Below are 22,027 nucleotides of genomic sequence, written 5' to 3' on the forward strand. Positions count from 1 at the left end.
TTGAAGTGTTTACAAATGTCATTAACCATACAGTGTGTCTTTTCAATCTAAAACTCAAGGCAGTTTCCAAGGTGATAATATAAGATGACAGTGTTATGGTAGAGATGATTTTAGTAATCCAAAGCAAAATGATAAATGTTGTAAAGAGAAATGAATCATTCTAGAGTATGAATTGTTACAAAGAAACATATATATGTGAGAAGAGCTTTACCTAAGCAGTGAATACTAATCAATAAAGCAAGGAAAAACAACTGGAAAATGCAAAAGCAAACTAGAACCCCAAACAAAACACTTTCTGTGCCCTTAGAAATAAGCAGCAGTGTCAAATGATAATCACTCATTCACAGGACAACTCATCTAACGTTCTTACAAGAGATGCTATTATATTTGCAGTTATAAAGCAGTGGTTCTCAGACTTAATCACATATTATAGTCACCTGGTGAGTTTTCTATATAATTTATATATGTGTGCATATATATAACGTGTGTATATATATATGTATATATATATAATTACCTATCTTTGCCATTGTTTTCTTCCACTCAATTTGAAACAGAGAGAGAGAGAAAATCTTCCATCTGCAGGTTGACTTGCCAAATGCTTGCAGCAGCTGGTCCAGAGCAAAGGCAGGAGCCCACGGACACAGTGGAAGTGTCCACAGTCTCAAACATGGGTGGCCTGAACTTCAAAGATTTAAATTATCATATGTTGCCTCCCAGGGAACCTGTTATTAGAAAACTAGGTCTGAAATAGAGGATCCAGGACTTGATCAGGAACTAGGAAATGGGATACAGGCATCTCAAGTGGTGGCTTAGTGCACCAAAAGCTTACACCACCATTTATATTCCTTTTTAGCAATCTGTTTGTGGTGGACAGGAGGAAGAGATGATAGTGAGACAAAGCTCTCATCTGTTGGTTCACTCCCAAAATACCCATCAGGGCTAAGCAGAAGCTAGGAACCATAAATTCAAACTAGGTCTCATGTGAGTGACAGGGACTAAACTACTTGAAATATCACACACTGCTACTTAGAATGTTCATTAGCAAGAGGCTAGAATTTTGAGTAGAGCCAGGACTCTAACCCAGGCAGCCCCAGACTAGATGCAAACATTGCATCCTGAGGTCTCCATCACCCAGGTCCAATGCTCTTTCCTACCAACCACACCTCCAATGATTCCAAAACCCAGTCAACAATCAGGCTCTCCAGCACAGAGAACAGGGAACCCAGACATTGGTGGGGGAGAGAGCTCTCCAGGCTACTTCAGTGTGTGCAACTAAGTTAATGAACCACTGCCCTCCATTCTTAGCCTGGGGAACATACAGCTGCTGAGGATTAAAATCCATTTGTACAAGCAGAAGCAGACCAATGTGTGTGATGAACAAGAATTACTTCCCTGTGACATTTGCATCTCCATGGAGAGAAATTATCTGCCTCGAGGGAGTTTTTATAATTCTTAAAACTAGAATGAGGGTGGGGGAAGAGAATATATATTGCCAAAGAAGAATCGAGTATGTCATAATTTAAAATTTTGAAGATATTCATGAGCCTATTGGAGGAAAAAAATGTCTCCCATCATTTCAGTGGGTTTATTCACAAAGATACACACCTGTTCAAAACTATAGGAGCTGCAACTGCCAGCCATCTTTCCCTCACTCTCACCTCCAAACAAACAAATGCCTCATCTATCCACTCAATCAATGCCTTCTGCTTAAATTTCATCTTGTACAACCAAGTTTTGCCATCAAGCAAATGCAGCATTCAGACCTCAACGCAGACGACTATCCGCCCCACGCTCCTCCCATTTCAGCCACTCTTACCTTGTCCGCCATTATCATCGAGGAGCCCCCATGGATGCCCAGGATGGGGGTGAGAGTCTGTGCTGAGATGAAATCGAGGATCTGGGCGATGGCTTCCTGATCTGTGTCGTCAGCAAACACCACCCCCTGGATCTTCCGGTCGGACATGAGATCACAGATGCGGGTGATGATGCTCTTTGGGTCAGTCTCATTCATGGCTACCAGCTCCACACGGGGCACCACAGAGAGGTGGTGGAAATCATCTTTCTCGTGGGCATCCTTGATGGCTACCTCGTCTGAAGTGCCCACAAGGATGACAGCGATGCCAATGCTGGGTGGGCTCTTCTGAGAACGAGCTCTGCTGCCTGACACGGCCAGGACAGCCAACACCAACCAGAACTTGAGAGAACAGCACTCTGCTCTGAGCTTCATCTTCAACTTCTCGACTCCCTGGAAACAAAGAGAGGAAAGAGCCTAGTTAAGACGACACCAGTGCTGCAGAGCTTGTACGTGAAGAGGCACAATACTACAAGCCAAGGATCATAGCTCCCTTCCTTGGTCATCCAACCCAACTTCTATCAATCTCCTCTTTTATCTCTTATGTTTGCTCAGGAGAGACAGAGGAAAAGAAACTTCTCAAATCCTCAGATACCTTTGAGAAAGACAAAGATGCCACTGCTGTAGCCACCAGCTGCAAAAAGACTCAACAGAGGGACAGAGGTTACAAAGGGTCCTGGGTGATTAGGTCAAGTGCATGCCCGTCACAAGGGTGTCCAGAAGGAGGTCCTGGCTCTCTGCTGACATCCTGTACTTGAACTGCTCTTGTAGAGGTCAGGCAAAGTGATCAGTAAAATGGGCTTAGCAGAGGCCAGCAACAGAAGATGGATGTGGCAAGCCACAGTTAGGAAGTCCCACACTTTGCTGCCTTCAGCTCAAGTTTCCCTCAGGAACAGCAGCCAGAAAATTCTTCAACTACCATTTTAATGGTTTTTTGTTAATATTAAATATTAAGAACCAGCAGCATCTAGATGATCTTCTTAATTAGTCCTTTCAGTTGATTCTCATAACCCCAGTAACTACTGTGAAAAATTAATAAAAATTTATATCCTCATTTTATAGAGGTTGAAGTTGATTCCAAGGAGCTAAATGATCTTCCTAAGACCATGAACTAAGTAAGTGAAACAAACTTGAACTCAGATCTTTCAACCACTATATTACAATCTGTATTCTATTGCTTTATACCACACTGTCTTTCATATTATTGCATTGTAAAGAACAGTATTATTTTGATTTGCTTAGGTTTCCAATTATTGTATCTTACACAACTACTATTAATAGTCCTAGTGATGTTGAAACCATATTTGAGAGGTTTTTAATTTCTTTTCCCAACAGCATCATGTAGCAATGACTTCAACAATAACTGTCTCCATATTTTCCTACAGCTCATCAGCTTTCACCTACAGAGGACCCATGCCTTATTATTTCCACATATGCCTCTAAATCCTACACTGTGATTCAAAGACATAATACTCTACAGAATATAAGCCTCCATCATTTCTTTTTATGTTTCTCATCCATCCCAAAGCACTTTCCTTACTTCAATAGAACTGGTTCTATTAATGCTGCTTTGATTTATTTTAAATAATCAATTACTGCACAGCTGTTACATGCTGTGTGTGGTTCAGCACTTCATCATATGCAATCTTATTGGTGCTCATGGCAACCCGATAAATTAGACATTTCTTTCCCATTACTCAAAATGGAAGACTAAAACTCAAAACAGTTACATAATGGCCCAAAGTCAACAACATTGCAATACCAACATGTCAATACATGAACATGGCATCTTTTTAACTCTAGGGAATATGCTACAAATGGCACCTTCCAGAATCAGAGCAAGGATTCTCATTCTTCTACAGAGATTACATGCAATCATAATGCCACTTAACATCTTTTACTTGTCTGAAGAAGGCCAAGATTTTGGGGCCCAACAAACACGGAGAATGCAGCCAAGAAAGAAATAAGCATGGTGCAGAAGTGTTCAATAACCAAAGAAAAAGAAATGTATTCAGGCTGAGAAGATCCCCTGCAAAGGGCACTAGTGATTTGGATCTAAGATACCAAGGACATTTTGTGGCTGAAGAAACCCAAAAGTCTATCCGAGTTCTGGCAGCAAATATTTTGAAACCCTTGCTGTTACATTCATCCTTCAACACTGCCAACAAGGAGACCTAGTATCGACTGCCTTGTTTTTGTGATTGAGACCTGCAGCTTAGTCGTTCATGTCTGGGCCAAATTCACACCTGAGGTTTTTCTGTCTCTGTGTTGATGATTACATAAGCTCTGAAAACCAGGCGGATGGGCAAGTGAACTGGGACTAACTTTCTCCTCCCAGAATTTCAAGAAAAGTGTCACTAGATGGAGAGTATACAGCACTGAATCTCCGGAGGCAGGACAGCAGGAGCACCTCAAAGAGCTGAGGATAGCAGCTGGCATTTGGCCTAGTAGTGCAGTTGCCAGCTGGGATACCTGCATCCCACACTGGAATGCCTGGTTCTAAGTCCAAACTCCACTCCCGATTCCAGCTTGCGGTTAATGCATGCCCTGGGGGCTGGCAGGTGATTGCTTAAGTACATGGGTCCCTGGACTCAGTTCTCAGATCTTGCTAGTCTTTGGAGAGTAAACCAAAAAGTGGCAGTGTGCTCTTGGTCTAGCTCTATCTGTTCTGCTCTGTGTGTGTGTGTGTCTGTGCTCCTCTCAAAAATCAATATTTTTTTTAACAACAGTTGTGAATAAAATGCACACAATGATTTTTTAAAATGCAGGAAACATGAATTAAAAGATAACATTATTTAGCTATTAAAATATGCAAAATCCATGCACAATTTTTCCATAATATGCAGTTTATGAACTTGTAGAGGATCCTCATATATATTGATGTCAAAAGTTTTTAACACCCATCTTAACTTAGCTTTCAAAAAATTATTCATTTGAGATACATAGGGGCAAAGATATAAAGAACTACCATCCAGTGGTTCATCTTCCAGATACCTGCAAAACCTAGATTTTGGATGGGGCCAAAGCTGAAGTTGAGAGTCAGTGACTCAATTCAGGCCTCCCACTTGAGTGGCAGGAACCCAATTTCATGGGCAATTGCCACTGCCTCCTAGTTTCTGCATTAGCAGCAAGCTGGTGTCAAGAGCTGGAACTGGGAGTTGAACTTAGGACTCCGGTATGGAACTCAAGCATCCCAATCGCATCTCACCCACTAGGCTAAGTGCTTGCCGCTAAACTTATCTTTTAATTCCATTTTGTATGAATGATTTGAAGTATCCTTGTGTACATGTATTTATGAGACTACAACCTGTTCAATTTCAAGGGCTGATTCTCAAGGAGAACTAAAAGATGTAGAATTTGGAAAAACTAGCAGCTAACTTCATTCCAGTGGGATTCTAATCTTACAGTTACAAGTCACTAAATTCAATTCTTCCACATTTAGAAGTGGTCCACTCTGCCATGACAGTTTATTAACTTTAATGCACTCTACACTCTTCTTCTTTGATGTTTTATTTGCTCTCTTTAAAGTATCTCTTGTGCACTTCTATTCCTTCTCACACAATACATTACACTTTGTTATGCAACAGCTAGTTGTGACACTCAAAGAATAGACTCCGGCTTTACCGAGCATCTCTTTCATGCGGCGTATAGAGCAAAGCACTTTACAAAGCAATACATTATGGGAGAACCTGGCAGCAGAGGGACTGTGACACAAACAAAAGGATGGCTTTGAATACACATTTGGCTGCAGACGTTAGACGGAGGCTGTTGAGCAAAAGCATCTAGTCAACAAGTAAAATGGCTATGGTTCCATCCTCAGCCACACCTCAACTAGTCTTGAGGCTAGTCTCTGAAGTGTTGCCCCCTCCTCTCCATTGTGCGCCCCTGTACCCAGAATGAGCATTCCTTCCATTGAGCTCTCATCATAGGCTGTATAAACACATATTTTTACTACTATTACAGAGTTACTTCTGCCTGTCTAACCTAGTTGATAATCGTCTTGTTGTGGGGCCTTTTTCAGTTTAGTGAGCATTTACTGAGCATCTATTCACTAGCAGAGAGCATTCTTGGTGCTGAGGATGCCACAGACACAGGCTGTCCCCCCCTTCACTTACCAGGACCATGGTCTAGTGGTTCTTTATGTACCTTATTTCAATTTACATTCTTGTGGCCTAAAAGAGTCTTTTATGTCATAAGGAAAAACTCAAACTGTAATCAAAGCACTACTACTGAATTTCTATCTATAAAACTGCAAATATTTGGGACTAGCATTGTGATTCCATGAGTCGTCACCACCTACAACATGAGAATTTTATATTAGAAGCAATTCAAGGTCCAGTTGTTCAACTTGTGATCCAGTTCCCCGTTAATATGCCTGAAAAAGCAGCAGACAATTGTCCAAATACTTGGACTCCTGTCACCCATGCATGTGGGATACTCAGTATTCCAGACTCCTGATTTCAACTTGGCCCAGCCATTTAGCAAGTGACCCAGAAAACCAAGTATCTCTCCCATCTTCTCTATTGCTCTGCCTTTCAAATTAACAAAATAAATATTTTTAAAAATTGCCAATATTTGACCAGCTGTGGACAATAATAGTTTTAACTTACTGTTTGTGTGCAAGATACTATTATTTGCAAGGTAATCTTCATGCATTATTAAATCCTAATAAAAATATTATAAGTTATAATTTTCCCCCTGTGTTAGAAACAACATTCTTAAAGGTTAACCACGTGACCAACACCACATAGCTAACAAGGGATGGTACTAAGTAACAAATCCAAATATGCCTGGCCCCCAAACCCTTACTTGTTACCTCTGAGACTATCAGTGGATGAACAGAAAGTCACCAACCGCAGCCCACCTGGGTTTTAACTCAGGTCCATATCAGCAAAGACTCTGAGCATGGACAACTCAACTAATCAGTTCTCTTTCTGTCATTGGTGAAATTAGAATAATACACCTAACCTACATACCTGAAAGGGTTTTGTAAAGATCAAATGATAATATGTCCAGGGAAGCGCTTTGAAGAGTAAAAAAAAAACACACAGATTCAAAGGCTGTTACCTTTAAGTTTCTATAGAAGCTGTTCAAGGAGCCTCGCTATTTATGAAGGCACAAAGTGAGCTTGTGGGAGGTGGGGCATACAGAACAGCAGACAGAAGCTGACAGGAATGGTAAGAGGAACTGCACAGGGGGTAAAAGATATTGGCTTCCTGAGTGATATAACTTCCTGAAAAATATGTCACATCATGGCCTCAGGGTAGCTGCAAACTGCACTGACAGCTTACCAGTCACGTAACAGAATTCAAGAGTCATTCAGGCCATGGCCAGCAAAGGCAGTCAGTGTGCTCAGCTTACTTACCTACATCATTCTGAGCTCAGACACCAGTGTATACAAGCAAGACAAGCCAAAAGGCGACAGGATTAGGGGGCTGGACATTCACCTGCATGGCCCTCCTGCTCCTGCAAGCATGGGCTGAAGGACCCCCAGAACTCCATCAAGCACAGGATCACACTGCTCATCATCAGGCCTGTGACGAGCACAGGGTGACCATGGCACAGTCTACACGTGGCTCACAGCAAACTCTGAGGAAACAACCCTGTCCTCAAAATAAATCAAGTCCTGGGAAGACCCCAACTGACAGGATAAGACGTCAGTGCACAGTTAATTCAAAGTCCCCAAGTGCCACTCTTTAATGCAGGCAGGACATGGCTCAGGATGATTCAATTAAGACAATCATGATCGGAATATGATAGGCAGTGAGTAAAACTAGGATTAAAAATGCCAGACTTATCCATCAGGCCATTTCCCAAGCCACCAATAAAGACATGACATTAGGATGCACAGGTCTTAAACACTACCATGTGAAAAAAGTGAAGAAAAAAGGAGATTCACACAGTGTTAAGATGATGCATCCTTTTAGGAAACAGACTATCAGAATTGTAATATCCACACAATTGTCAAAGGGCACAATGAGAAATGTCACATGCTGATACCCAGAAGGCAACAGAGCCATGGACATAAATGAATCTAAAAATATGGACCGAACATACATAAAGTGACAAGATTTCCATGGGGAAAACAGACAAAATCAATACACAAAAGATCTTATTAACTGAGACATAAAAGATCAAAATAAAGTATGAGTGACAGAACCTTAAACTGCCTACCTACAAATACAAAACATATTTGTGTTGTACAGAAACATTAAACCCTCACACATCAGTAACTTCCAAAGAATCAACATGAAACTGTCATTTTTCTAATTAAATCTGAAATGAAAGATATGGGGGAAGGCATTTAGCCCAGTGATAAACACATCTGGTGAGGCACCTGTTTCCCATTTCAAAGTGCTGTGTTCGATTCTCAGCTCTACATACTGAGGCCAGCTTCCTGTAAATGCTCTGGGAAGCAGTTGTGATAATTCCAGTAATTGGATTCCTGCCACACACAGGGGAAACCTGTGTGGCCAGATCCTGGTTCTTGTACCCCTGAACATTGTAGACTCTGGGGGAATAAAGCAATGGATGGGAGCTCTACCCCTCTCACAAAAATTACACACACACACACAAGTGCAACAGAGGCAAAAGGGGTACCAGAAATGTGACACAACAGCCTAAGCCCCTGTGGTGATAACAATGTCCCATATCACAACACCAGTTGAAACCCCAGCTGCACTGCTCCTGATCCAAGTCTCTGCTAAAACATTCAGGAAGGCAGCTGAGGGCGGCTCCAAGATTCTGTCACTCATACAGTAGACCAGGACGGAATTCCTGGCTCCTGGCCTGAATTCAGCCTGGCCCAGATGTGGCAGCCATGACCAGCAATTGAGAGATTTCTCTTTCTCTGTGTGTACATGACTTTGCCTTTTAAATAATTTTTTTAAACTGGATAAGCAAGTAATACCACATATCCAAAACCTTTAACTACTTGCAACTAGATAACTCTCAAGGTTAAAGAACTCAGAATGGAAACAAATCTTTTGAAAAAAATATGAAAATTAAAATATTAAATATCTGAATTTCTAGAGAACCGAAACACTTTAGTTACTTCAAAACCCTATAAGTAAATATGCTTAACTGTAATTAAATTTTCACTTACTAAATTGACCACCTAACAAACCATAAAAACAAAGAAAATAAGCAAACACAACACAAAACCCTAAAAATGTGAAAATGCGTTAATGTTTGAACACAGGAAGTGAAGGAGATCATGAGTCTTGACCTAACAGAGTTGTATATTGAAAACCTTTGGCCCCATGCCCTTTGCTATTGGTAAAAAAAAAAAAAAAAAAAAAAAACTAGTGTTGACAGTACTACTGGAAACTAATAAATGTTGAGCAAAAAAAAAAACACTTAATAGGAAACCTAAAACAACTGAAATATTTAAATATGAGTACAAGCTTATTAAATATATCTGTAAAAACATCAACACCTTTCTTCTAATTAACTCTTACTTAAAAATTAACAAAGAAAGGTCTTACTAAGATATCTACAGAGAAAAAGGAAGTGAAAGAAGTCTTGAACAATGTAACTATATACCACATTCATGGATGTGATAACATGATACAGGAAATTCTATTTTCTCCTAAACTAAGCAACGACCTCAAGGAAACCTCAATGAAATAATAGTAGAATTTTTAAGAAATTAATGTACTTTTTCTAAAATGTGGAAGAATAGTCGTACATAAAGACATTAAGCACAGTGTCCTCAACTGAACAAATGGCCCGGCTCAGTGGCCTAGCAGCTAAAGTCCTCACCTTGAACACACCGGGATCCCATATGGGCGCCGGTTCTAATCCCGGCAGCTCCACTTCCCATCCAGCTCCCTGCCTGTGGCCTGGGAAAGCAGTCAAGGATGGCCCAAAGCTTTGGGACACAGAAGAAGTTCCTGGATCCTGGCTTCGGATCAGTGTAGCATTGGCCGTTGCGCTCACTTGGGGAGTGAATCATCGGATGGAAGATCTTCCTCTCTGTCTCTCCTCCTCTCTGGATATCTGACTTTCCAATAAATAAATAAATCTTTAAAAAAAAATGAAAGTGTGCCATCAACCAAGAAGTATGATTAACTCAATTCTGCAGAACAGATCCAAAAATTAGCATTTTTAAAATTTGAAGTTCCAAGTCAATTTGGGGTTTTACACTTGATCTTAGCCAAAAGGCTGAGAAGTGATCAATTTGGGGTTTTAAGTTGTACTTTCTAAATTAAAATTTGGGAGATCAGGGCAAATGCTGAAACAAAGAAGTGCTCTTGGGTCAGAAAGATTAGCATAGACAATGAATGCAGTAAATGTATCACGCATGTCCAAGATGACCCAGGTGTACTCCCAGCAAATTCAATACAACGCCACCTTTCTATTCCAGTCCTAACTGCACCAGTGATCTGCTCAACTAGTGAAGAGTCTATCATCTGGATCAATAGAAATATCACCTAATTTCAGTTGACTCGGAAACTAATACTTCCGTTATCTGTCAGTCTCTTTCTCTCATCCGTTACCCTTTTGGGGGGCTTGTGCATTCAACTTCCCCTGCTTTTCTAAGGGAACAAGGTAAAAGATCTTGATAAGGTGAGGATCCTAAGACTGGTTCCAAGACTACGCCCCTACGAAACCATCTACCTGGACATGTTACAAACATGCTAAATTCTTTGTGAGACAGACAGAAAGAGGCAAATAGGCAATATGCAAATAGACCTAGTCACTGTCACTTGTTATTCCCTAAATGCTAACAATGCCACCCATCTCCCTGGCCTCAGAAACAAAGCCAGGTGTCCAGAACACAATCCAAATCTATCAAAAAGTGGCAAGTACCCAATCAACTAAGCTCTCACTACCATCTCGCAGAGCCTGCACTAGCAGGAACCTGGTGTCTAGTGCCAGAGCTGGGATACAGCCTAGACACCCCAATGTGGGACAATGGCATCTTAATCAACATCTTACATCTCCTTTTTCAATCAGAATCTTAAATGCCAGGTTTAATACACATGTTTTCAATTTGGCGACCTACATGACAACAAGGAGTATTCTTTGGACCTGTTGTAGTAGTAATTTATCTAACATACTCCTGTGGACAGACAGCTTGTCTCAAACTATCTCCCCATGTCGTGGCCTTAGCAAATCATGTTAACAGCAAGTCAAAACAAAGCCTTAGTTATCTCTGGGAAAATATTTCATCAGAAAAAAAGCAGGAGAGATAAAGGGGAAATACACAGGTAAAGGTGACCGAAATGTTTGAGCCAGTAATTGACCCATCAAATCTTCCTATGTCATACAGATTCAGACATCCGTCTTCAGACCATTGGCTCCCTAGAGCTCTGGGATAAAGTGTCATAACTCTCAAGGACAAAGGCAGTATTATTTTCCTTGGAAAAAATGTTTACATTTTTAAAGTAGGGTGATAAAGACATGAGAGATCTTTCATCTGCTGGTTCATTCCCCAAATGGCTATAACAGGACTGGACTAAGCCAAAGACAGGAGCCAGGAACTCCATCTACTTCTCCCACATGGTAGCAGGGGCCCTAGCAATTGGGCCATCAAAGGAGAGACATTCATGTCACGTTTTCCTCACAACTTAACTGGGTAAGAGCTTTCTTGTCCTTAGCTGGTTCACCTACAATTACCATCTATCACCTGCACGCCTTCCTTGTTTTCCAACATTTTCCCAAGCTCAGGTTCTTCTGGCTCTGCTGTCCTTTTCCCTCCATTTGCACAAAACAGAAGTATCATTTTTCCTGTCACCCAAGTGCCTGACACAAGGGTTGTGCAGATAGAGATTATACATCACTTTACACGTATGCATCCTGGTAGAAATTTGTAATACAAACATAGACGATTATCTGTTCTCTTACTAGCAGCAAATGTGCACCAATTCCTTTCTTTAATATTCTGCAAAAGCATACATCAAAAGTGCTCAAAGTTTCCCTAACAGCCGCACATGGCTCTTATAATTTACATGCCTTCAAGGACAGTATGGGCAGCCCTGCTGAAATCTAAATCTTCTGAAACCTGATTCTGATTATTACTATATGGCAGCAGATTAGAGCAATTACATGCATTAGTTTAACAGCAAAATAGCATTTTCCAGTGTTGTTAATAATAATAACATTGGTTTGTCACTGAGTATCAAGCGCAGGGATATGCAGTGAAATGGGCGGTGGGAGGGATGAGCAAAGCCAGAGCACAGGAACAGGGCATCAGAAAAATCTCAATGGAAAAGGGGATCAAAGGAGTAAACAAAGAGGACATTGGAGAGCTAGCAGATTGGGATGGACCCCCAAACCTACAGGCACTTACCTAAAAACATTGCTAGTCTGATCTACACACAGCCTATGCCTCAGATTTCCAAATGTTATATTTTACAAAGGTCCCCATCACCACCAAAATAATCCAGTGTCCTAAGCATATTTCAAGCCACTGCATTCCTCAACAAAGCCTGTGCTACCAACCCCAGTCCCAACAGCAGTACTATCCATGTTGTGTTACAGTGAAGAGAAACAAGCTTTAGGCATAATGAACATGGGCTTACTTACTCTTCACTTGCTGTATAATCTTGCATCAATTTATTTACCTCTGATTCTCATCTGTAAAAATCTGATACTAGCCGCCTTCTCAGAATTAATGTGAAGACTGTCTCATTTGATAAAAGCTTATTTATCATTTTTCACATGCCAGAGAATGTACTAGAAGATGGTACCCAATAGTAAATGAGTATAAATCAAAACAAAGCCTTATAGCAGCCAAGACAAAGAAATAGAAATCACAGCATCGTATGGCAGGAGTCATAATAGAGCATGCCCAATGCAACACAGGAAACTGAATATGAATCAGGAATGAAAACAACAGATTAAATGCAAAAAAAAAGACCATACATTCTTTAGAACGTCCTTAGGATACAATGAGCCAAGCAAGGAGCTGAAGCCCAAGGAGTTAGAACTGAATCTTGGCTTTGGCCCTTAGCTTGGGAGAAAGGAAGAAAAGGTAATTTAAATAAGCTGGACCTCATTTTCTTCCTTATAAAATGGGGATTACAGTCTCCTCGCAGAATGGTTGCAAATATTAAACAATTTACTTGAAAGCATCTTGCAAATAGCAGGTAGCTGATATTTATTCATTGAATCTGAATATATTTTGTTCAGAGGCAGACACAGAGCTTCTTTTGACTTAAATTGCTTAGAAAGGAGTCAAATAGCTGCTTTCCTCCCACCTCCCACTCTAACTTAGCACAATTTCCACTGACCTTAGAAATAGGCTGCTTCAAAAATCCTGTAAGTAACAATCTGACATCTAATAAAAACAATATTTGAAATACATCTGATATCCAAGGAGCTAGCCAATAACGACTCCCTCCCTGCGCAGCCCCCATCAGCCACTAAATTTTACACAATATTACAACTTCATGTGTATCATCGATTAGATTTGGAATCCACATCTCACCATTAATTTGGGAAAAGTATTCTTAAGTACAAAGAAGGCAGAACCCAACTCCTGCTGGTTTTGCTGATAAATGGCTTTTTTCCCCTTTCTTTTTTGGCAAATCCTAATAAAAAGAGGTGGGGATTACATTTTTTTCCTCCCTCCAGTACTTAGCATAGTGTCTGACATATGGCCAGTGTTCCATAAGCACTTGTTAGTGACTTTAATGAATGAACAATATTAATAATGAGTTGCCACTGATAAACAGGCACTGTTACGTCCTTCATTTCCCCAGAGCAGTAACAAGTGGAGAAATACTGTCAACACCAATTCCAGCTCTCACTGCTTGGTATTATGGGCTGATCATTCCTACATCCATGCAGTTGACGAGCATTTGCTTACATTTCTGTGTGTTTATCTGCATGTGTACATGTGTGTATAAATCAATGCCTACTCAAGAGATGCAGGTTGGCATGCTTTCCTTCCGTCTCTAAATGCTAACATATTTTGTGCTGGTGAAGCACGCGTATTTCACATATAAAGCAGCCTTCACATTGGAGTCTAGGGTTAAAACTGGTCTGAGACCAGACCTCAAAGCAAGCACCACATCCAGGCTGGAATCAACAACAGAAAAATAAAACCCTGCCCCATTCGAGTTGGTTGGCTGTCAAGCAAATTCCAAATGCAAACCCACATTCTCTAATGTAACACACCAGTTCTGGTCTAGTATCCCCATCAGTACAGCAATCATAATCGAGTTCTGAACTCACTTAAGCCCCTCTAAACATCCAATGTTGAATTGAGAATCCACCCATGATATTAATCACAATGAAACTTAACTCTCTCATTACTTTCCCTGTCTCTTCTCTTCCTCAAAATTGAGTAGAATGGCATGGATGGTACAGAGATTCTGAAGATCCAGACGGTTTAGATACCATTACAACTCTGCCACTAACAAGCTTCTGACTTGACTTGGGAATTAAGAGGAATGGACTGGCTCTCCAAATCTCCCCCAGCTTTAATATTTTGTGAATTCCTAGAGTAGGGTTTGCCCTAGTGGTGACGATGGTGGCTAAGATGTCCACGTCCTATATTGACATGCCTGGCTCCATCTTCTAATTCCAACTTCTTGCTACTGAGTAAATCATGGGAGGCTCAAAAAACTGGATCTCTACCATTCACATGGGAGACCCAGTTTGAGTTATATACTCCTAGCTTGAGCCTCTGTCACTGTGGGTATTTGGGGAGTAAACTGACAGAAGTGTATTCTCACTCTTAATCTTTCTCCCTCTAAAATCAATATATATAGATAGATAGATATAGTAACTATAGATTATATATTTATTATATACATCACTATATATGTTTACTTACTAAATAAATATATAAAACATTCCTGCTTTCTGTATCTTTCACTATCCAAGATCTACTCTTTTGGACTACATCCATCTTCTGGCTTGTAGCTACATGTGGCCAACAGACACGCAGGAGACGGGCAAGAACAAGGGTAAGCCAGTGTTTACTACTCCTTCACAAGAGGCCACAGCTTCATTAAGGGGCCCTCTGCACACAGCCCACTCCCCACCCCTTGAGACTGTAGTTATTGTATCCAGGTGATGATAACCACACCGAGCTGTTACTCAGTCCAGGACACTGTAAGGCCCCTCATGTTTTTATACACTGTCCATATCTTGATGAACAGACCTGCTACCAAACTCTGTTCAAATTAAACAAGCTACATTTGCCATTTGTTTTCTGCCCTGACTAGAAACGGATTCATCCCAAGTTCCATCCCAAGTTCCATCCGCTGCCCATGGTTCAGAGAGGTATAAGTAAGGCCTGTGCATTGGCAGCAACACCTTCCCTGCCGAGGATCTGCCTCTCCTGATAATGCCCGCTGCTTATCCTCAGGTCCTGTTTGGCAGCACTAGAAGCAGTGATGCACGCCAGGTGCCCAGTCCTCTGCAAGGAATGGATAAACATTTGTAGAATATGTCAAGAGAATAGCCTTTGGGAACCAGCATTTTGCGACTGAGAAATGTAAAAGCACTGGGCGCCAGAAAAATATACCAAGCAATTATCAAAATGAGTACAAATTAAACTCAGAGAAGAGCACCCAGGAAGATGTGGCCTGAAAGAAGTCTTTACATTGCACAGGAAATACTGGTTAATGGAGCCCTGACTCTCTTTTATTCTTCTTGTTGATTCTGTTAGAATCTGCTCCATTAAAATATTGAATTTTTGAAAACTCAATTTTCAATGACTATATAAATTATGAGCCAAAATGTAGACACAGAAATATAGCAACATAAGAAATATAAAAGCGATATTTTAAGGAAATGGCAGTGAGCTTGAATTTTTGCTTAATATGTGGGAAAAAATTAAAATTAATGGAAGAAAATGAAAAGTTAGAAATCATATGCAATTAAAACATAAGCTCATTTTGGTGCCAACATTAAAAAAAACCCATATATCTTTCACACATACTTCCATAAACTTTCTGAAAACTTAAGCATGGATTTCAACTTTTTTTGGACAAAAACAAAATTATTTTTTAACTAAATTTTTAATAAACTTCCTGAATTAACCTTGTCATTGTAATTTGATTACCATTCACATTTTAAATTGATTCCATCAAAAAATTGAAAGGCAGAGTTACACAGAGAAAGATAGGGATCTTCACTCTGCTGCTTCACTCCCCAAGTGCCCACACTAACCGGGGCAGGACTAGGACAAAGTCATGAGCCAGGAGCGTCATGTGCCTTGGCCATCTTTTGCTGTATTCCCAGTCACTTCAGCAAGGAATTTGATCAGAAGTGGAGTAGCCTAGAATCAAACTAGCACCCATACACAATACTGGCATGATAGGCAGCAGCTCATCCACTGTGCCAAGGCAGTGTTCCCTTAAATCATAAAAAGCAAATAGCTTTTTCTGAATCCAGCACGTTGACTGTTAAAATAACAGGCAGGACTACCCAGTGGCTAAATTCTCACCTTGCATGCGCTAGGATCCCATATGAGCACCGGTTCTTGCTCTGGCTGTTACACTTCCCATCCAACTCCCTGCTTGTGGCCTGGGAAAGCAGTCAAGGACGGCCCAAGCCCGCACCATGTGGGAGACCCAGAAACAGCTCCTTGCTCCTGTCTTTGGATTGGCTCAGCTCTGGCTATTATGGCCACTTGGGGAGTGAACCAGCAGACAAAACATCTTTCTGTCTTCTCCTCTCTGTAAATCTGACCTTGCAATAAAAGAATAAATCTTTAAGGAAAGGGAAACCCAAGAGCTTATGGAATTGTATCATAAAGTAATAAAATAAGTTTTAAAAATAAGATGTACATTGAGTTGGAATTACATCTACCATCACCATGAAATGGCATGAGCTGAGGGACTGTGATCGGCTGGCACAGCCTGTGTCTCCTTCTGAATACCTCAACAGGGCTACGTGACACTCCTCCCTGATCTGCACAGCCCAATCCACAGGCAGAAATAAAATCCATTATATGGACCACCATCAGAGTAACTGCAAATTTCCCAATTTCACTTTGAAAACAGATTACATGACTGATAACATACTACCCCTATTCCCTTGGTCTTCAATAGTCCCCAAACCCAACAAACCTTAGTATCTGAACCCCCATGAAAATCCCTGTGAAGTGCTTCAGGGCATCAAGACTCAGTAATGCCTACAAGGAACCAACATGTCCACTCATCCACTCAGGTACAAGACTCATTCTCCCTAGTGCGGAACATCAAAACGCTGTAAGGGTGCTATGAAGCATACACCAGCAAGACCAGGGCAGAGGGAGCGTTCCCTGGGCTTTGTTCCAAGCACAGCTTTATCAAGAGGCCCCTTCTGAGCCAGGCTGTGAAGCTGAGTGTATGTAAGGTAAGGTAAGCAAGCAGGGATGTATCAGTGAACAGGGTCTGACTGGACCAAGAGCTCATGAGAAGAGTGGACAGAGCACGCAAAAGGTACATGGAGGAAATGAGGGCTCAGCTAAGGTGCCTCTGCCTAAAGCCAAAGAAGAGGCCAGAAGTGATGAATGGACAGTAGCAGAAAAACACATCTCCAATCACACTATCCAGTTGATTCTTAACTTTTAAGGCAAATGAAGCTGTAGCTATCTCGAGAGTCATTTGGAAAAAAATTCAATGAAGTTGGCTTCTGAAAACATGGAAATCCCTCCCCTGCCTCTTGGTAATAACAAATAAACTGCCGCTGTTGTGAAGTTAAGATCTCCATTTTATCATGATGAAGAAACTCACTGCTACAAGACAACATGCACCAAAGTGTTTTTGATTGAAGCAACATTCACAGAAATAGCTTTCTCTTCAATATATTTCCCCATGGTAGAATGAACCTCAAGTCCATGGCCCTGGGCCACTACCTGAAGCTGTCCCAGTTTCCAGAAACTCTAATCTCTATCCTAGTCCACCTTAGCTTTTTCCTTTCCATTTAGGGATCCCACTGTTTCTGGCAAAGCACAGCCCACACCTCTCTGACACCCTTTATGCCTGGGCAGCTCATTTTCAGTGTTCAAATCCTCTCCTGCCTACCTTGGGCAGATCCAGGAGTATTAGCTTGTGTGTATGCAGGCAGCTAATAAAGAGGAAGTGATTCTTATTTTTGTTCCTTCAGCCTCTCATTCCATCCTCTCTAGCCTGTTTCTCATCCTGTAATTGAAATATCTATTTCATAAAATTCCCTCTTACGAGTTCATCTGGACCATCTTCACACTTTTACCCATTCACTTTATTAAAACTACCTTGATATAAGTCACTGGCAATATGCTCATGAACAACACCACTTGCATTTCTTTTTCTCCTATTCTAATTTTCCCTGGCTCTGCTTGACGAGATCCATAACCTCTTAAGGCTTCCCTTCATTGCATTTCCTGCACCTGCCATCTCACTGGGCACTTCTTTTCCTCTGAATCATTCTTCCTCCTTTCTCCATCTCCAGAGGGCATCATTTCTATCCTGAATTTTTAAATGTTTTTAATTATTAATGGGAGAGGCACAGAGACAGGGACAGAGAGCTTTCATCCACTGGTTTACTCCCCAAATGTTCACAAAGAGCAAAGCCTGAAGCCAGGTTCTGAGAAGCCAACCAGGTCTCTCGTGTGCATGGCAGAGACCTAAATACCTCTGCATCACCTGCTTGCCTCCTAAGGCTTGCATTTGGATTGCGATTTGAACTTATGCAATCCCACATGGTATGTAAGCATCTGAGCTGAGGTCCTTTATAAGACTTCTTTAATTGGAAAGTCAGATCAGATTTACAGAGGAGAGATGGAAAGATGTCCCATATGCTGCTTTGCCCTCCCAGTGGCTGCAACAACCGGAGCTGAGCCAATCCAAAGCCAGGGGTTTCTTCCGTATCTCCCACATGGGTGCAGGATCCCAAGGATCTGGGTCATCCTCTGCTGTCCCCAGACCATAAGCAGGAAGCTGGATGGGAAGTGGAATCTGCTGGGATGTGAACCAGTGCCCATATGGGATCCCAGTTCTTTCAAGGTGAGGATTTAACCATTGATCCATTGTACTGGTCCCCTTAGCTGAGGTCTTAACCACCAGACTAAATGTCAACCATTCTACCCAGGATTTTATCATGACCCCACTTCTTCCCTCCCCTGATGCAGTGCTTACTCATCCTTATCCTATAAACAAAGGCCTCACTTGACACTGCTTTCCTTCTGCCTAGTTACCTGGCCTCACATCAACGTTAACATGCCTGAGATTTTCACCAGCTCTTCTTGTACTCTTGTCACATTTCCTTTGTCTGATTTAAATTCAAGTTTAAATAAAATCTGGCTATTTTCTCTAATTTAGCACACAATTCTTTTATCACCTGATGTAATGCCCAGATGTTTTCCTACAATCGTTGTCCCAAACCTGATTTCTCTCATTTTGCATCAAAATAATCCCCATCAGAATCATTTTCCTCTCCTGTTTGCCATACTACATTTTTCTTTGAAAGCTGACATCTTCCCTCCTCTTCTCGTCTTCTCTTAGAAACCTGCACAGAGATGCAGTGATAGAGTTTGACAGAAACATAACTGATTCAGGCTGAGCTCCATCGAGTTTAATGGACAGAGCTACTAAACCTTTACTGCAGCAACTAATTCATCACCCATGGTTACCATCCAGTGCACTTGCTCAGCCCACACCAAAGCTCCAAACTGCTGTCTCCACATCGCAGAGTCAAGGTGACCATTTCTTATACAAAGATCCTGAACAAAGATGACAAAACAAGTAATTGAATGCGGTACAAGTGATTGCGCCACATGGCACCAGGAGGAAAGGACCTCATGTGTCCCAGAATTCTCCATGGGGTAGGTGAGTCTGCGTTTTTCTGGAGTTTTTCCAGATCTGTATTCTGTGGGAAATGGCAGGGCTCTGGCTGACAGGTGAGTGGTGCACCCAGGATACTGGCCGGAATCCTGAGGACCCAAGAACAGGTGTGAAACACCAAAATGGGAAATTCCAGCTAACCCAGGATAAAGAACAGCAACCAAGACAGCTTCCATAAAATTTGTTAAATGGCACTGCGTGAGAATGAGAAACCCTCATGTGAGATAAGAAGGACACCACCATACCAGTATCCTATACTGGAGTGTTAATTCAAACTCTGGCTACTCTGCTTCTGTTCAAGTTTCTTGCTAATGTGCCTGGGAAAGCAGCCGAGAATGGCCTAGGTACTTGGCCCCTGCATCCATGTGGGATAGTGGGATGGAGTTCTAGATTCCTAGCTGTGGTCTGGTCCAACCGCAGTAGTTGCGGCCATTCGGAGCATGAACAGCAGATGGAAGATCTCTTCTTCTCCCTGTCCCTCTACCTTTCAAGTCAACAAATTTTTAAATTAATTTAGTTCCATGATACAATCCCACAGGATTTCCCTTTCCCCCTCTTCAAGTCTCCGCTCCCAACCCCCACTGATTTTTCCCACATCATTACAACAGTATAGTCCTTCACCAGTTGTTAAGTAAGTCCATCATTCTGTTATTTAAGTGTATCCTGACATTGTAGGCATGGAAATAAATAATCTTAAGAAGAGGGACCAGAATGGTGTCCCTCATAGCAGGGTACTGTTCTACCTGTCAGCACCCAATGGGTATGGGTTCCTGTCCCAGCTGCTCTGCTTTCTGTCTAGCTCCCTGCTTATGGATTGAGAAAGCAGTGGAGGATGGCCCAAGTCCTGGACACTGCACTGACGTGGGAGACCCAGAAGACACTCCTGACCACTGAGGCTATTTGGGAATTTACTTAGCTGATGGAAAAATCTCATTCTGCCTTTTTTTTTTCTCTGCGTAAATCAGTCTTCCAAATAATTTTTTTTTAAGGAAAGAAAATAAAACCCTGGGTTTAACAAAGATTTGTTATATGATCATTGCCTCTCTAGGTCTCAAAAAAAATTAGCTCAGCTCTTGTTTTATGTGAGCAATAATTCCTATTTTCTATGGTTGTGACAAATGACAGGACAAAATGTGTATAAAGGTAATTAATAAGCTGGAAGATACTATATGAAGGTAGAAGCTTGCCATTACTAAATAGAACTATTAAGTTACTCATTTAGGCATATATCAATCCACAAATTTTAACCAATATGAAAAACTTTAAAGCCAAGCTTACTGAAGTATTACGTGCATGTGTGAAAATTCACCTTTTTCCGGTTTATCATTCTAAACATTCTTGATAAGTATCTACAATGGGTCATCACCACCCTAAGCTTTCCATTAGTTCCAAAGTTTCCAGGATTGTTCATAGTCGATCCTTTATCACTCAGCTCTGATGTGATTTTTCTGCAGTTTCTCCTTTCTAGGAAAATTCCATGAATAAAATTATTAGATTAGAATAGATGTTGTAGTATAAATAAGATATTTTTCAAGTTTTTTTCCTATTCTGAACCTGATCTTTTCCTTGATGGTGGTCATCAAAGAACAAAAGTTCTCACTTTTTATTATGTCTAGTATTTCATATTTTTATGATTCATGTTCTTGGGTTATCTTGGAAAGTATCCCTTTTTTAAATCAAATACAATGATTTTCTCCTGCTTTCTTTGAAAAGCTTTTTAGCTTCAGAGTTCTGTAGTCCTAGGATATTTTTTTAGTTGACTTTAACAGGGTACAAGGCACACAAATTTATCTATGCATGCTTTACATAAGGAAATACAATTACTCATGAAGCATTTATTGAAAAGTCTCTTCTCTCCACTAAGCTGTCACTTTTGTCAAGCACCAGGTAACCACACCCATGTGGTTCCACTTGTGAACTATCTTCAGGCTGACATAGCCCTCTACCATTAACACTGTCTTGATTACTATTGCTTTATGCTCAACCTAATATCAACCTAATATTGTCTGTATCTTTATTCCTCCATACAAAGTTACTTTTTTCCTTTTCATTATTAATTTTTAAATCAGCCACCAAATCATACCAAAAGAGAAAAACAGCCTGTTGGCATTTGGATCGAATTATGTTGAATCACAAAATTTGAAAATGGACATCTATAACTTGAGTCAAATGTTATGAAAGTTGTGCTCCAGGACTTTCATGTTCATTTTATACTCCCAAAGTAAATTTTAAATGTCTAATTACTTATTGAAACTATAATACAGACAACTAATCTCTATATTGGTCTCATGTCATGTGACTTTACAAACCTTACTTTTAGTGATTTAGTGTCTTTTTGTGCATCAGCTGTGACTTTATACATAGAAATCATGTTGATTATGAATACACGATTTTACGCTTT

At 40.9% G+C, this 22,027-nt stretch overlaps 1 protein-coding gene and 1 pseudogene across 1 annotated transcript in view; both read right to left on the reverse strand.

Moving 5' to 3' along the window:
- Nucleotides 1-22,027, reverse strand: part of GRIN2B (glutamate ionotropic receptor NMDA type subunit 2B) — a 416,455-nt gene that overhangs the window by 309,565 nt on the left and 84,863 nt on the right. Inside the window, exon 2 of the mRNA XM_040968253.1 lies at nt 1,820-2,248. Within this exon, the coding sequence (XP_040824187.1) occupies nt 1,820-2,230 (411 nt within the window). The 5' untranslated portion in view covers nt 2,231-2,248. The remainder of the gene's footprint in view (nt 1-1,819; nt 2,249-22,027) is intronic.
- Nucleotides 9,895-10,033, reverse strand: LOC121148401 (annotated as a pseudogene).

Source organism: Ochotona curzoniae, unplaced genomic scaffold (genome assembly GCF_017591425.1).
Source record: "Ochotona curzoniae isolate NIBS_2020 unplaced genomic scaffold, NIBS_Ocur_1.0 contig_1482, whole genome shotgun sequence".
Taxonomy (NCBI): Eukaryota; Metazoa; Chordata; class Mammalia; order Lagomorpha; family Ochotonidae; genus Ochotona; species Ochotona curzoniae.